The following is a 15,893-nucleotide window of genomic DNA, read 5'->3' as shown; positions in this document are numbered from 1 at the left end:
TATTCTCTATCAACTCATAAGCTTCATCTGGAGTCTTGCACTTGATGTTACCTCTAGTTGAGGCATCCAACATCAATTTATTCTGTGATTTTAGTCCTCCAAGAAAAAGAATGATTATCGTAGGTTCATCAAATCCATGAGTAGGAGTCTTCCGCAATAGGCCTTGGAATTTATCCCATGCTTGGCCTAAAGTCTCATCCATGCCTTGTTGGAAAGAAGAGATTTCCTGCTTCTCTTTATTTATCTTGGACTGAGGGAAATACTTGTTCAGAAACTTGGCCACCACTTCTTTCCACATAGTGAAGCTATTTTCTGGGAATGAATTTAGCCACATCTTGGCATTGCCACCCAAAGAGAAAGGAAACAAGTTGAGTCTGATAGCCTCTTTTGGCACATCATGAATCTTCACGGTATTGCAAATCTCTATGAAGGTGGTCAGATGTTCATACGGATTCTCATAAGCTAGGCCATTGAACTGATTGCTTTGCATGAGGGCAGGCTTCATCTCCATGTTTGCGGCATTAACTAACATGTGGCCGAGCAATGCTATTGAAGTGGAGAGGTCTAGTGAATGTTGAGTAATCCTCCAAAGTACGTATGACTGGACCCATACCCCGACCGTTCTGATTGTCAGTCATGTCTTCTGTTTCCTGATCAGATACCGGAGTAAAAGGTTGTTCAAGAATCTCAAGAGGGGGGAAAAGTTTTCTAGAAGTCATGTTCTGCCTTCTTCTTCTACTATTGTTCCTTCGGGCAGTCTTCTCTACTTCCAGACTTGTAAGGAGAGGTTCAAATGATCTTCTGCTCCTAGTACAGGTTTTACCCTGCATACACTATAGAACACAGTACTAGTTAGCCCAAAAGAGTAAGAATAAAGAAAAATTAAAAACAGTAAAAAAATTAAGTCTAAACTAGTTAAGAATCACACAAAAGTATAGTATTACCACGAGTCCCCGACAACAGCGGCAAAAACTTGTTAACCCATTGGCAAATGTACCAAATCATATCAAATAATATAAAATGGTAAAACCAAATATCCTTTCCCAAGAGACTCGTGACACCAAACAATCGGTATAATACCTTAACTAATTAAGACTAAAGAATGATTCCATTGAATGAAATTTGAATGCAATAAAAGTAAACATAATAACTTGAATGTAAAATTGATCTTTTGAAGCTAAAACAAGAATGAATGAATGGTATTGAGATGATATGAGATGATGATGTTGTTGGGGTTAGATTTCACCTACTTCACTTCCATGCATATTAGAACTCATCTTCTTCATTGGAATGCTAATGTCACTTTCAAAATTACTTAGAACCCAATCCATTGGCGTAAAAAGCCTAGCCTTGATTATTAGACAACAATCCCTTGAAAACCCTAATAATAAATTTCGCTTTAAGAAAAGAAGCTTAAGACAACTAAACGTCATATTTTTATCCGTACATAATATTTCCTTTTGTGAAATCCTCTAGATCATGGTTTCTAAGTATTTCCCAATAACAAAGAAATTCAATCATCAAGCTATGAATGGCCAAAACATAACAAGCATTAAGAATAGGAAAAAATCACTAACATTCAATGAAAGAAGCATAAAATATTTAAAACATGTTCAAATACATGAAGTTCAGAGGTTACATCTTTCCCCAACAACAAATGAGTTTAGCTCTCCATTGTCATGGAGAACCTTCGCTTACAATGGAAGAATGTAAATGAGATGTAAACCCTAGAAAAAGAAAAGGAAAGCTCCTGCATGCCCACTCTTCCTCCAAAGGGTAAAAATAGTGGTTTTGGGCTTCAGCCATCCAAAGATGTGAACCCTAATGCGCAAAAACCTTTAAATAGATCCAAAGTATCACATAGGCCCAGGTCGTCAGCGCTCAGCGCCCCCAACTGGGGGCATCCAGGTGAGCCTGTGCGAAGAGTGGCGCTCAACGCCCTGGATGAGGGCAACCAAGCGTCCTATAGTGGGTGTAACTGGCGCTCAGCGCCCCAGAGAAGGGCAACCAGGCATGGTTGTGTGGCCTTCTCCGTTGAGCGCCCCAAAAGAGGGCAAGAAGGCGTCCTTGCGCGACCACTAGCGTTGAGGGCCCCTGAAGAGGGCAACCAGGCGTCCTTGCGTGACAACCAGCACCTAGGGCCCTAGAAAAGGGCAACCAAGCATCCTTGAGCCTTCTGCAACCTTCTATTCTAGTTCTTTTGTTGTCCTTCCTGGGTTCCAACTCCTTGATACTTTGCTCCTCTTCCAAAACATACCAATAATCTACAAAATTGAGGGAATTAGTGATAAAAATCATTAAGTATAACCTCTACTAACTTATTCACAAAATTCAACTAAAAACAAGAGTTTAAGCAAGCTTCACAGTCAAAGAGAGTTGATTTAGTATCAAAATTACATCACATAACGTAAAATCAACCATTATCACTAAGTACCAAGAGTGGTGCTAATACTCATTTGTAATCGTGTGAAGATTATAGTGGAACCCTCTACAAAGGAGACTGGACGTAACTTAGTTGGAGTGAACCAGTATAAATTCTCTTGTGCAATTATCTCTTCTTTTACCTAAACGATCCTCTCGTGAAAACCTACAGTCGCGCTTTATTATGAAACATAAGAATCTTTCAGACCAAACGAGATAAACATAAGAATCTTCCAGACTAAACAATCTTATTTATAAAAAAAGTTCTTAACAAAATGTTGGAATATATATTCTGAGTAACACAATAAAATCTATTATTATACAAATTTATTACGTTGAGCTTCCAATCATTTAAAGAAAATTTTCAAAAACTCGATAACATATTATATCAAAAAAAGTTTTCTATCAAAACTATTCAATATTTTTCATATACTTCAAAAGGTAATTAAACTTTCAATTGTTTTGCACAAGCTTGTTTTACTATCCCTGTTAACCGTTCAGTTACAATTAGAAATAGAAAAGGTAAAAAAGATGTCCTAGTCTGAAACCTTTTTCTACTACATATTTGTAGATCTGTGATGCGCGGGTTTTTGTTATAGTGTACGTCAATATTATATTGTTTTATTTAAATTAAAATAATAGTACTATTAATATTAATTGAAGTAATAATAATACTAAAAAACAATATATACTAAAATATTAAAATAAATTACCATTATATATATATATATATATATATATATATATATATATATATATATATATATATATTTGTGTGTGTATATGAATACAAAAGTTACCAGCTCCTTTCAATTGTATATATTATTATAGATTATAGATTTCAAATTAATAAATATTGAAGAAAATTATCAAAATTTTGTTTAAATATGATAATATATTTTATTTTAATTGCATATACATTGTAAATACTAATATCTTATACCATTACATACTATTTTAGTTTTTAACATAGTAAAATTATGGTCTTCCAAAATTGTTAATATTATTTAATTATAATAATAATTCTAGTCATACCGTTCGAATCAAATTAAATAATTAAACCTTCAAATAGTGTTTTAATCTGTTCACTCAACTGTTTAATTGTAAAAGGATCGGTTCTTGGATAAAACTTGAATTACATAATATTTAAAACATGCTTATATAGAATTATTATTTAACGCTACATTGAATACAAAGTTATATAAATCAATTAGGTGAATCATATATTTCAAAATTAAAAGAGACATGAACGTGATTTTATTTAGAATATAAGAAGCAAATATATATTTTGAAAGTGAAAGTTATTAGGAATAGATTAAAAGTTATTAATTTAATATTATATATTTCCCCTTGAAAAAAATTAGTTACTACCTTTAATTGGGCTTGATTGCATCTTTTGCCATCCAACTATTATTATTTCTAGAATTTTACCATTTAATTTCGTTTTCATCTCACATTTCTCGCACAAAATTTTCATTTTCTTTAATTATTGCTAATAAATTTGTTAAATATGTATGAAAATGATGACAAGCCTCTAAAAATTAATTGTTTTACTATTGATTTTTAAAATGGGTAAAATGTGAAGAGCTTGAAAAGATTATAAAATGTACGAAAAAAACTTGGATGATAAATGTAAAGACTGTGAAATTTAGAGAAAGTGGAGGAAGACAGGTGTATGCAGCTGAGAGGACCGATCGGTTTTGATGGTAGTATATAAACAAAAGTTTTAAAATTTAGTGTCACTCTCTGCATGCAACTCTTCTGTCCAAACTTCTGAGTTTTATTTTCTCCTCCTCTACAAATTCTCTCTAGATTTCCACTTATTCAAGTCGTTTTGTTCTTCCAACAGCTCAAATCTGAGTATCTCTACAGTTTGGAGCTGTTGAATCTTCTCTCAATTACTGGTTTAATCATTGGTAAGTGGTTTCTCTTGTCCTTGGTGTTTTTTGCACGTTTCAGTTGCATGCAAGTTGTGTTCTGCTTGCATGTGTCCTTCTTCACCTCCTCCGAGTCTAATTCTTAGTTCTGGTTCGGTGGATGGTGTTTTCTCACCAATCCAAAGATTTGTTGGTTGTGTTTGTGCTTGTGGGATAGCAAATTCAGTGAAGGTTTTCCTTTGGTCCAACTATTTTAAGGTAAGGAAAGCTAAATAATTTAACTTGTATTTTTATATGTTTGAAATGAATTGTATGATTGATTGAAATGCATGTTGAATTTCTGTTTTCGATTGAATGTGAGGACTGAACTCTGTGAACTAGATTTGGGGAGTATTATGCAGAAAAAGTGATCGACTAGTGTCAATTTCAGGAAGTGAGAGGGTGGAAATGAGAGTTTGAGGTTGGGAGTGATTTCTGGCAGTGAGGTGAGTTTGAGCAAGTGTTATGTGACCTGTTAGAACCCCTAAGTTGGCCAAAAATGTATAAAAGTGGTAAATCTGATTTTGAATTTTTGAGTTAAGTTTTATGCAGATTTCTAGGTGGGTTTTGGTATGAAATTTTGTGAATGAAGGTTAGAGATGTTTAGGCACTCTTAGATAGGTTTGAATTGGTGTAGGAATCATGTTTGGAAGATTAGAAGTTAGGAAAAATATTTGGTTTGGGGTAAATTCTGGTGTTCTTCGTAATTCTGCAGAATTATGCAGAACGCGGAGTGTGCACAGTTGGTCGTTCGGTCTTGGTCAAGCGCTCGGTCTTATACTAGTATTTATGCTAGAGTTAGCGTTCGGTCTTATACTAGTATTTATGCTAGAGTTAGTGTTCGGTCTTATACTAACAGTTATGCTAGTGTTAGTGTTCGATCTTATACTAGTATTTATGCTAGAGTTAGCGTTCGGTCTTATACTAGCATTTATGCTAGTGTTAGCGCTCGGTCTTATACTAGCAGTTATGCTAGTGTTAGCGCTCGGTCTTATACTAGCAGTTATACTAGTGTTAGCGTTCGGTCTTATACTAGTATTTATGCTAGTGTTAGCGCTCGGTCTTATACTAGCATTTATGCTAGTGTTAGCGCTCGGTCTTATACTAGCAGTTATGTTAGTGTTAATTCTCGGTCTTATACTAGCATTCGATTTAGTCTTGGTATTCAACCTAGTTTTAGTACTCAACTTTAATATAGTGTTAGACTTTCCCTAGTAGTCGGCCTTCGCTAGTGTTCGGACAATTGTTATGTTTTGTTTGTTATAGACTGTTCGATCCTGTCCTAGGGTGGTGAGAATTTGTTCGGTCTCCAACGTTCACAGGGTTTTCAGTCTTATGAGTGAGAATATAATTGGTGAATGACGTTTTATGTTAAGTGATGAGAATTATGTTTTCGAGTAATGTGAAAGAGAATTCCAAGGCGAATGTCTCGTGGATGGTTATTGAATTGTAAAGTATGAATGTGGGTATCGTGCTAAGCTGGCGTTTATCTTGATATTCTGTAATTACTCATTCTCAAGTAGAGAGGAGTAATTCATGTGTGAAAATGGCAAGAGGTCCTTTAGCCTCAGGGTATCGAGGTAATCTTCACTGGACTAACCTAATGGGGTAGTTTGATGGGGTCTTATTGTTTCACCACCACAACTGCAGAAACGCCTGTAGCTACACATTCATGCATCCGGATGGTCAAGTTAGGTGTTCGATCTATGCATGAATTATGATGTTCGATCTATGCATGAATTATGGTGTTCGGTCTATGCATGAGTATAGTGTTCGGTCCTAACTACTTGAGTGTTCGATTTGTATATGCTTGCTTGTATTTGGTTTTGGTATATTGTAGTGTTTCAGTCTTGCATTGTTTGGACTTGTGCGAAATGTATGTATACAATTAAATTACATTAGCTTACCCATATTTCCTGTCTTTGTCCATGTTTCCTATTCGGTTCTTCTTTTGCAATGATCCTCTGAGTGTGAGGAGTTGGAGAGAAGTTCTCGGTGGAGCAATCCTTGGAAGGAAAGGACCCCTCGGCTTAGTAAAAGACCGCTCAGTCTTGTGAATAGTTTTGTAATAGGAATAGATTTAGTGAACTTTTAATATTTTAGGATAACTGTAACTTAACTCTAATTTTCGGAAAACTGTTCTATCTTATTATTAAAGTAATGACTCTTTTATATAGTTCATGCTATATTTTTGGGATGTTACAATAAAACATGCAAAAGTTGAAAATTGAAAAAAACTTAAGTGATAAATGTGCTAACCTTTAGTACCTTCAATTACTCGGAATGGCATGGAGGTTTGTCATAATTTTCTTTATATAATGTACTAAGCTCTACAAAATTTATTCTGCACTTCTGTTAAATATAATAAAACCACAGACCATTGGCTCATGGGGCAAAGCACTTGATAAGTGAAGTGAAACTAGACCTGCAGAGTACAATTTACACGGATTTGGCAGTTCCAGCTAGTTAAAAGCATCAGATAAACTGCTTCAAAAATTCTGTAGCAACAAGCCTCCCCCGTGTGTTCACTGACATTTTGAGCTCACTTATCTCTTTATCGATGTCCTGTAATTTGAAGGCCATTATTATACTAAATTTCAAACAATTAACCAAAACTAAAGTAGAAGTCACATTTATTTAATATTGGCAATATCCTATAAAAAAGCACAACAGATCGATGAAAGAAGCCACTTTAAATGTAGGGAAGGTAATAAAAAGCAAGCAAAAACATCATCTTGATGTTTCAAATTATCAGTAAATCTTTTTAAGTTCACTACACCAAATACCAATCTGGCAGGAAAAGTCTGTAAGTAAATCATTTATACCTCGTTTGAAAGTTGATTAATAAGGTCAGGTATCTAACATCCAATAAAGAATATCAAAATGTTATTCTATTTATTATATTTTAATTTATTTCTGCATGTTATACTGATCTTAGCACCAATTACCCAGGAGAATAATGTTCCGCGGAACCTTTGCAATGCTTTCATAGATCATACGGTATCCCTAATTTAGATAATTACTACATGTCACGTAGAAGAAGGCAAATCTAAATTATAGGGTCAACAAAATTCTTGCCTCCATAAATTGCACTATAAAATCAATGAGTTTGTGCTTTTGCATATCCTCACAGTGGTAATTTGTTATAAGGAAGCTAATGTCATATCCCTGCCAAGAGAAACAAGAAGATGACATCAATGATCAAGTTACCAAGAAAAACGGAAGTATGTTAAAAGAAATTTTGTCTTCTACCTAGAGAAAGGAAAGAAATATTTGGTTAGAATCATTAACAGCATGAATAGAGTAAACTACCCCAACAATGCTGTGATTCTCAGTAATAATTATTCACACGAGGATTAAAATCCTTTGGAGGGTAAATAAACCACCATACAATTTAAAAATCACTAATAAATAGACACTATGCAGTATTTTTCAATTCATAAATCAGTGCCAAAATATGAGAAGAAAAATTAAATGCAAGGATAGTTTTGCATGTCCCATTTTATGTCTGTAGAGGATTTCTTTCACCTTTTAAACCAAGCACTACCTTCGAAATAAATAACAAGTAACAGAATTTTCGTGCATGTGGTATGCCTATTGCTTTTGTCAAACTTTAGTAATAATGACAAGTCATCAATCAAAGCACAACCTTAGCATCATGCTGTTAAAATGTAATGTTATATTATTATTATTATTATTATTATTATTTGTTTCGTATGTGCCTTGCCTTATTTTGTAACTCCTATGTGTGTATATATACATATCAATAAAAAAGCACAACATTGTAGGTTGAACACACTGCTCTGCTCCATCTCATTTATTAAAGTCATGCAATACACTATCTAGGAAACAACCACAACAAATACTTCAATTAAAACATCAATGAAACTGCACGCAACTAGACACTACATTATTCAATACGAAAATTTATCACCAGACACCATTGTCAATTTAAAAGAAAATGAAAAGGAAAATAAAACTATCTTAATGCTAGTAGATACAAACCTGAACAGGCTTTCTTCTGAGTACTTGGAAAGCTTCAGCTCTCATTGATAAAAATCTAAGAAATTTCTTGGTCAGTATGTTTTCAAGTTCATCTGCCTGCTTAACCTGCAAAGAATGAGAAAGAATAAATTAGAACAAGGAATTGGGGACAAATGATAATGAACATTGGTATATCTCATGCGAATTTGATGATTGAAAGAAAAATCTCATTCAAAGATTAGTTTGGCCAACTGCTGATAAAATTAAATTATAAAAGCAATTTACCACTTTCAGTTGACTGAAGTTTTAAATTGAAAGATGTTACCAATTTAGTGATACTTTTAAGATATTAAAGATGATTTCATAATTCTATTTAAGAGTATCCAAGAAAGTTCAGATAACTAGGAAGACTGCACTATCTCAATATTAATTAATATTACTCACATATTAAAAAAAATCATCTTTAAAACTCTTATTAGAGGACAATTGACCCCATTATGTGAATTTATTTCACGAGTGTCAAAAATTTAATAATAGCCTTTAAAATTTCCTATTATTCACACACGCACACAATTATTGAAGGTTTGTGCAGGGATATGGGAGGATTGCTAAACCTTTGACCCAATCATTAACTAAGAATGGGTTTCATTGAAATGAAGAGGCTCAACAAGCATTTGAGAAATTAAAAGGGGCTGTGACTCAACTTCCTATCTTAGCAGTTAACAATTTTTCCAAACCTTCCACCATTGAAACAGATGCATCTAGCAAAGGTTTGGGAGCCGGTTGGTTACAGGAGGACAAACCATTAGCCTTTTGGAGCCAAGCTCTGTCAGATCCGGGTCAAAATAAATCAGTTTATGAAAAGGAGCTAATGGCCATGGTTCAGCCAATACATAAGTGGAAGCATTATTTGATGGGGAGTCATTTCATCGTGGTTACAGACCAGAAAAGTCTGTGGTTTCTCAATGACCAAAAATTATTAACAGAGGAGCAATTTAAATTGGCCTCTAAATTAATTGGGTTTGATTTTGAGATTCACTACAGATCAGGAAGGGAAAATAAAGTGGCAGATGCATTGTCCAGAAAAGAGTATTTTCTGGCTTTATCCAGTTTCCAAACTGTTGAGTGGGAAGCTTGGAAAGAGGAAGTTCAGCAGGATTCCAAGCTAACATCTTTAATACAGGATCAAATGGTAGATTCTAAGGCTCAACCTGTGTATGAATGGAAGAAGGGCAGATTGTTTTGTCATGCTAAATTGGTACTACCAAAATTGTATTCACGCATTCCTATCATTATTAAGGATTTGCATGAATCTCCGACTAGGGGCCAGAGACGATACTTCAGAACTTTAAAGTGGCTGACATTAAAAACTTTGTCGTGCAATGTGAGGTCTATCAAAGAAATAAGGCAGAAACTTTGGCTCCAGCAGCTTTACTTCAGCCACTACCAATTCCCACTCAAGTCTGGTCAGATATCTCAATGGATTTCATAGTGGGTTACCTAAGGCACAAGGGAAAGATACAATATGCAAAGCTAAACACACATTATGAAAGGAGGCCAAGGAACAATGTTGAACAGAGGTACAATGCTGAATCAGAGAGTTTTTTTTTTTTTATTTCTTCCCCTCTCATCCCATCTTCACTTTCATTCACCAAGAGATCATGAGTCTTCAATTCCATTATCCCCATACCTTTAAGCCTCAGGTGGAGCACTCAGAGACACATTCACCTACCAATTTCCTTCATCACCCTGCATTCTCAAACAACAACCAACCAGGAAAATACCCAAAATCCAAAAACACAGATTTGTTATCATAGTGGGTTGCTTCCTTCACAGGCACCAAGCCCAGGCACAAGGCTCACCATCACCCTTGAAATGCCAAAGACAGGTTGGAGTGACCAAAGGAGAAGAAAACCCGTGGTGGCGTACAAGGAGAAGAAGAAACCAAAATGACACTAGGATAACCATGGTTGGATTATGTGGTGCGTCAATGAACGAACTTGGATGACTTCTGTTGGTGGTACTTAAGTGACGAAAAGAGGGTGATGAAGAAGCAGTCGTGCCTCCACCATTCCAGAACAAAAACAAGAAATTGGGGATTTTCAATTTTAGGGTTTTAAGAGAGAAAACATAGAATACCATGACTTCAAAATTAGGAACCACAGGTAAATATAGGCTCAACATGATTCGGCGAGTCAGACAATGATGAAATAGAGGAGATCTGAAGGACTTAGGGTTCCAAACCAATCAAAGGAGAAAACCCTAGGTCTAAGTTACAACCACCGAACCAAAGAAACAAAGACAGAAACAAACTCAGGAGGCTCCGGCGACACGACCGGCAGTGGCGCGGTATCACTTTGACACCGGAAAGGTGGCGCGTGACAAACACTCGCCGGAAGCTGATCGGAGAGAAGCCGTTCGTGACGACGCGTGTGGAGGAGAATGAGGCAGCGACCACCAGGGATGGGTCACACTCCTTGAGGCACAAAAAACCCCTAACTTCGCCGGAGCAAACGCGACGGTAGTGGCGGACGTCGAATAGATGTGGTGCACATGGCGGCACCTAGATGAGAACTAGCCCTCGACACCGGCGAGGTTGGCCATCACTCGAGGAGGCGATTCTGATCCACTGGTCGCCGGACAAAACTGTGACAGTGAACGGCAGCAGTCGGCAGCGGTAATAGCAGAAAACAACAAGAAGAATACTACAGATAATGAGATTAAAAGAACAGGGTTGCTGATTGCAAAAAAGACAAATTGTTTTTTTAAGGCCACCGGTGGCAGCAGCCACCAGCCACTGGCGGCAACAAAGACGGAGTAAGAATAGACTCAGACAACATGTTCTGATACCATGTTGAGATTAGAAACTGGAAAATATATTTCTAGAAGGCTTGATTGATTCCTCTCATAATCTTCTATTTATAAGAATAAATTGATATAAGAGTACATGATAAATAGGGTAACCCTAGACACAATATAATCATGATAAATAGGGTAAATATCCTAACAGGAGACAAAAGATTACACACCAAAAGTAATGTAATCCAATTGAAGTGTTCATGAACTTTAGTTTACATCCACAACAGAATTCATTATGAACATAGATTACAACTTTAGGTTTCTCACACAGTGAACTCTCACTTTTACTTAATAGTTGTAACAACTTTAACTAACTAAACGAACTATTTCATAAGTGACAATATCAATTCTCTATTTATAAGCAAAGTCAACCGCAATAACATTGTACACGTAATGCAATTGATGTGTTAATGAACTTCAATTTTCATCCATGATATAATTCATTATAAACACATCAATTACAATTCTTGGTTTCTCTCTCAGTGACCTCTTGCTCTTAGTTAGTTAACAATTGTAACAACTTTAACAAACTAAATGAACTCTTACATAAGTGGCATTATAAGGTCCCTAATGATGAGCAATACCAACCAGACTAACATTGTACACGTGCTATAACTGAACAAATAGGACACGTGCTATAACTGAACAAATAGGACACGTGCTATAACTGAACAAATAGGACACATGGACCATATGACACACATTTGGTCATAAGCACCCACATAAGAAGCTCTAGTCTCATAGACACTATAGTAGACCAGATGTGAAACTAAGACTAGACGTTGTTAGACACTCTGGAAACCTTTCACAGATTTTACTGAATCAATCTTCACAAACATGGGAAAAGATTTAATTTTAAACCATTTTAACAAAATATTAGTCTCACAATCAAGAAAAAATATACCTTGAGACTTATCCGCAATGAATTGATTGATGTTTCTATTAAGCACTTTTCAGCCTCATTTCGACATATCAAAACCTGTTACAACAAATGCACATATTTTCCCAATGAAGCATTGATGCAAGAGTGATATATCATTTAGGAACGTATAGTAAAACAAAAACCAGTGAGCCAAAATTATCACCTACAAGATTCAGCTTCATCCAAATGAAGTATACAATAACTTAGAAAGGTATGGTAAAAGAAGACATTAGGATTGAGGCACAATTATCATGACAAGAGTACAGTTAATTCTAACAAAGACAACTTAAAGCCACTTCCAATTTGTGTTGCTGATGAACATAATAACAAAAGCAAATAACAGAAGACTATAGATTACAGAATCTTAATATAGTCTAGAAGAAAACTTGTTTTCATGCCCATCCTTTCCAGCAAGTAAATATTTGAAATCCAAAACAGAGCCAGAAAAATGATAACTATGACTTTCAAGCAAAGGGACGTGAGTCTAAATGAAAAAATATATCATGAACCAAAAGTAGCGAAATACTATAGAAGCAATCCTTCGTAATTCTCTCATCCTAACTAATAGAAACCTCCTGAAAATTGCTTCCACTACTCATCTGCACTCTCATTTTCTTTACTGCACATGTATTTCCCTTATTTAAGTTATTGTCTAAATAAACAGTACCCTTTTCTTAGTATGATTTAATCTTGTCTTTCTAAAAGCAATTCTCTCATCCCACATCCTCCCCACCAAACAACCTCTATGTTGATTTCTCTCTGTCCTTTGAGTGCAAGTATTCATTTATGTTGCAGTTCCTTTTTCCTGATTTTAGACAAGTCTTGTTTCATGTTATTCCTCTTTTAGATTAAATGTGCTTCAGATACAAATCATAATATCTTCGTATTCTATTATAAATTACATGAAGCCTCCATCACAAGGAAAATGTTGGAATAGGGTATGGTATGTCTTTAAGTCGAGCACTCCATTCAATCAAGAAACACTTGGGTTCAGAGAATATAAAGCATGGTGCCTACACACTCTAGCATTCCTTCTAATAGGAATCTTAAAACAGTTCATCACAACACCATGAACTCATGTGTTGAAGCACAAACACACTCCCTCCAACTTAAGCCGAGCTATCTGCACCAAATTTCTCAAACTACTTACTACCTCTGAAGAAACAGATGGTTCAGCCTCTTCAACCTATCGGTGGATGTGAATAAGAAATAAAGAAAAGGCACTTACAAGACCTTCCAACTTGTAAAAATCTATTAGCAACAAGTAACAAACTGATTGTGAAAGTGTCACTCACAAGGCCCTTATAATTGCAAGAAAAAATCGTAAGGAATGAACAAATTCAATAAAACACGAGTGCGATCAGCAATGTTATCAAACACAAGTTTATTTATGAAGTATTTGAAATTCCTAAAAAGCTAGATACCGTCCAATTTAAACTTCGAAGAAGGAATAGATTTCAGGACACATATAGAATACCGGTCTCACTCTAAACCGAAAAGACCCAACCATGCAAAAGTAGCCACTAGCCTAAGACCAAAACTCCTATGAACCTAACTTCTCTTTTCATCAACTTATCTACTACATAAGAAAAGAAAAAGAAAGGCCATATATCTTTTGATACATAGTTACATACCTCAAGTCACGCCAATTACAGTGGAAACAAAACTTAAAACAGAAATTACTGCATAATGATACGAAACGAGATGGAAATTACGGGATTGAGGAGGAGTTCGGGACTGGTCCTGCAAGTAAAACAACAAAATTCTCAATCTAATCGCCTTGATTTTTTTTCTTTTATAATAACATCGTGAAATCGTCGTATTATATTTCGAAAACAAAATTACAATCTCAATTACATAATTATTCGTTTCGTTCCTTTTCTCTTAACACTATCAATTAGATCGAGAGAAAGAGAGAGAGCGTACTTGAGCTCAACCTCGGGTTTGTTATGCCTTTCGACTTCTTGACAGGGAAAGTTCTAGAAGCGTAGCGAAGAAGAGAAGAAAAAACGTTGAAAACAAAATGGATATATATATATATATATACAGAGGGAGAGAGGGTGGCATTGAAGAGTAAGCGAAGGTACCTGGAGACACATTGCGGCCTCTAGCGTGTTCCGAATGCAGGTCAAGTATAGCCGCAGCGTGCTCGCCTGAAACGCAAAAACGGTATGCTGAATTCAACCGGTATGAATCATATGACGATTGAAGGATTGTAAGAAGAAAGAGCGTACCATGAGTTGGGGTTTGGGTCCGAATCCGAATTTAGAAATGAGTGATGATGGAAGAGTTGTAGTTGTGCGTGGAGTGTAAGAGAGGATTAAGATAGTGATTGAACTGAAAGAAAGAAAAAGTGGGTAAATCAAAACAACAAATAATAGTCCCTGCAGTGGGGATCCCAGGAATTTCACCAACCACGCTTTTTCCTTTACCCGATTCGTTTCAGTATGGTTTGGTGCCTTTGACGGATTGCGATTGACCCCAATAGCTAATATAGACATGATTCTCCCCTATACCTACTTCCTTTGTAGCATTTTAATTTTTCATCTTCTTTTATTTTATTTTCTCTTTATTTTCATCCTCCAAGTGTAATATTATACACTATTTGCTTTTTTTTCTTTTTTTTACTTTCTCTTTATTTCTCTTTTTAATGTCTAAAAATGTAAAAAGTGAACTTTATATCTACCTTTTTTTCTTTACAAAGTAAACAAGCCAACTTTCAACTAAATTACTCAATCAACTACTACAAATTTTTTTTGCTAAAGTTTTAGCTAAAGTTTTTCTTAAGTTAAATTTCACTAATAACAAAATTGTTTTAGATACTAATTTTTTCTATATGTTCACTTGTGAATATTGATTTGAGCAAAGGTAATTAGATGGATTTGAGAATGAAGTTTGTATTATTTTTTATAAGCTTAATATCTATTTTGGTCTCTCAAATGAGGAGGTTTGTTTAAAGTGGTCCTACATTTTAAAAAGTTTGCAAAGATCCCAATTTGTGAAAAAATGGATCAAATTAGTCATTTTTGCTTACAACGTTAAAAATCTAACGGTGCAGTTGCCCCCTGGCCAAAACATGATGAGGTTTCAACTTCTTCTTATTGCATGGCACTATGAGGTAAAATGATGTGTCAATTTAGAATTTAAAAAAAAATTGATGAGGTGACAATGTTTTGCCAGAGAATTAAAAGAAAAGGGGTTAGAGTTTGACATGTGGCAACCCTTTTCTACCCAAATTAAGGTTTCAGAATTGCAAAGGGGAAAGTTGCTTGCCTCCGCCGCAAAGGGATTTTTATGAGAGGCGTTGCTTTTGGTGGCTTGAAGCTCACGGTGGTGGGATGAACTCTTGCGGTGGCCACAGCGAAGCTTGTGATGGCATGGTGGAGCATAGTGCCTACATAGCGGAAATAAGGACATAAGCTTGGTAGATAAGCTCGAAAACTAAGCTCGGCCATACAACTCGGCAAGCTCAACAACAAAGCTTCCCTACATGAAGCTCAACCCACAAGAGTTTATTGGAAAAAGCTCTGACTCATTTTATTTTGGTTATTTTGAGAGTAATAACACAGGAAACAATCATCGAACTATGTTTAAGTATCAACATCTCGTGAAATTACAAGAAAACAATAGAAGAGAGGGTTGAATTGTGTTTTTGGAAAACTTTCACAAAAGGATGTTTAACAATTTTGTTAAAGATTATAAGGTCTACACAAATTGTTAAATGGTTGATTTATAAGACACTGTTTTGAATACAAAACGTTCAGAGGCAAAGTATTTTTAGAGCGCTTAGC

At 35.4% G+C, this 15,893-nt stretch overlaps 1 protein-coding gene across 4 annotated transcripts; it reads right to left on the bottom strand.

Moving 5' to 3' along the window:
• Positions 1-1,552: 1,552 nt before the first annotated feature.
• Positions 1,553-14,641, bottom strand: LOC108347705 (actin-related protein 2/3 complex subunit 4). Of its 4 annotated transcripts, none has more exons than XR_008245198.1 (9): positions 14,337-14,641; positions 14,190-14,255; positions 14,029-14,081; positions 13,818-13,845; positions 12,085-12,159; positions 8,343-8,447; positions 7,416-7,505; positions 6,597-6,902; positions 1,553-2,264 (listed from the first exon to the last, which is right to left on the bottom strand). XR_008245198.1 is itself a non-coding variant. In XM_017587118.2 (9 exons), the coding sequence occupies exons 2-9, from the start codon at positions 14,337-14,339 to the stop codon at positions 6,813-6,815; spliced, it is 510 nt and encodes a 169-aa protein (XP_017442607.1). In that variant the 5' UTR covers positions 14,340-14,439; positions 14,535-14,640; the 3' UTR covers positions 6,581-6,812. The 4 variants fall into 4 exon arrangements, 3 of the variants coding, with proteins under 3 accessions (XP_017442607.1, XP_017442604.1, XP_017442606.1); XM_017587118.2 differs by lacking the exon at positions 1,553-2,264 and having other exon boundaries at positions 6,581-6,902; positions 14,337-14,439; positions 14,535-14,640; XM_017587115.2 differs by lacking the exon at positions 1,553-2,264 and having other exon boundaries at positions 6,581-6,902.
• Positions 14,642-15,893: the final 1,252 nt, after the last annotated feature.

Source organism: Vigna angularis, chromosome 9 (assembly GCF_016808095.1).
Source record: "Vigna angularis cultivar LongXiaoDou No.4 chromosome 9, ASM1680809v1, whole genome shotgun sequence".
In the NCBI taxonomy this organism is placed as follows: domain Eukaryota; kingdom Viridiplantae; phylum Streptophyta; class Magnoliopsida; order Fabales; family Fabaceae; genus Vigna; species Vigna angularis.
The sequence above is the reverse complement of the archived record's forward strand: the minus strand, read 5'-3'. Positions and strand labels throughout refer to the sequence as shown.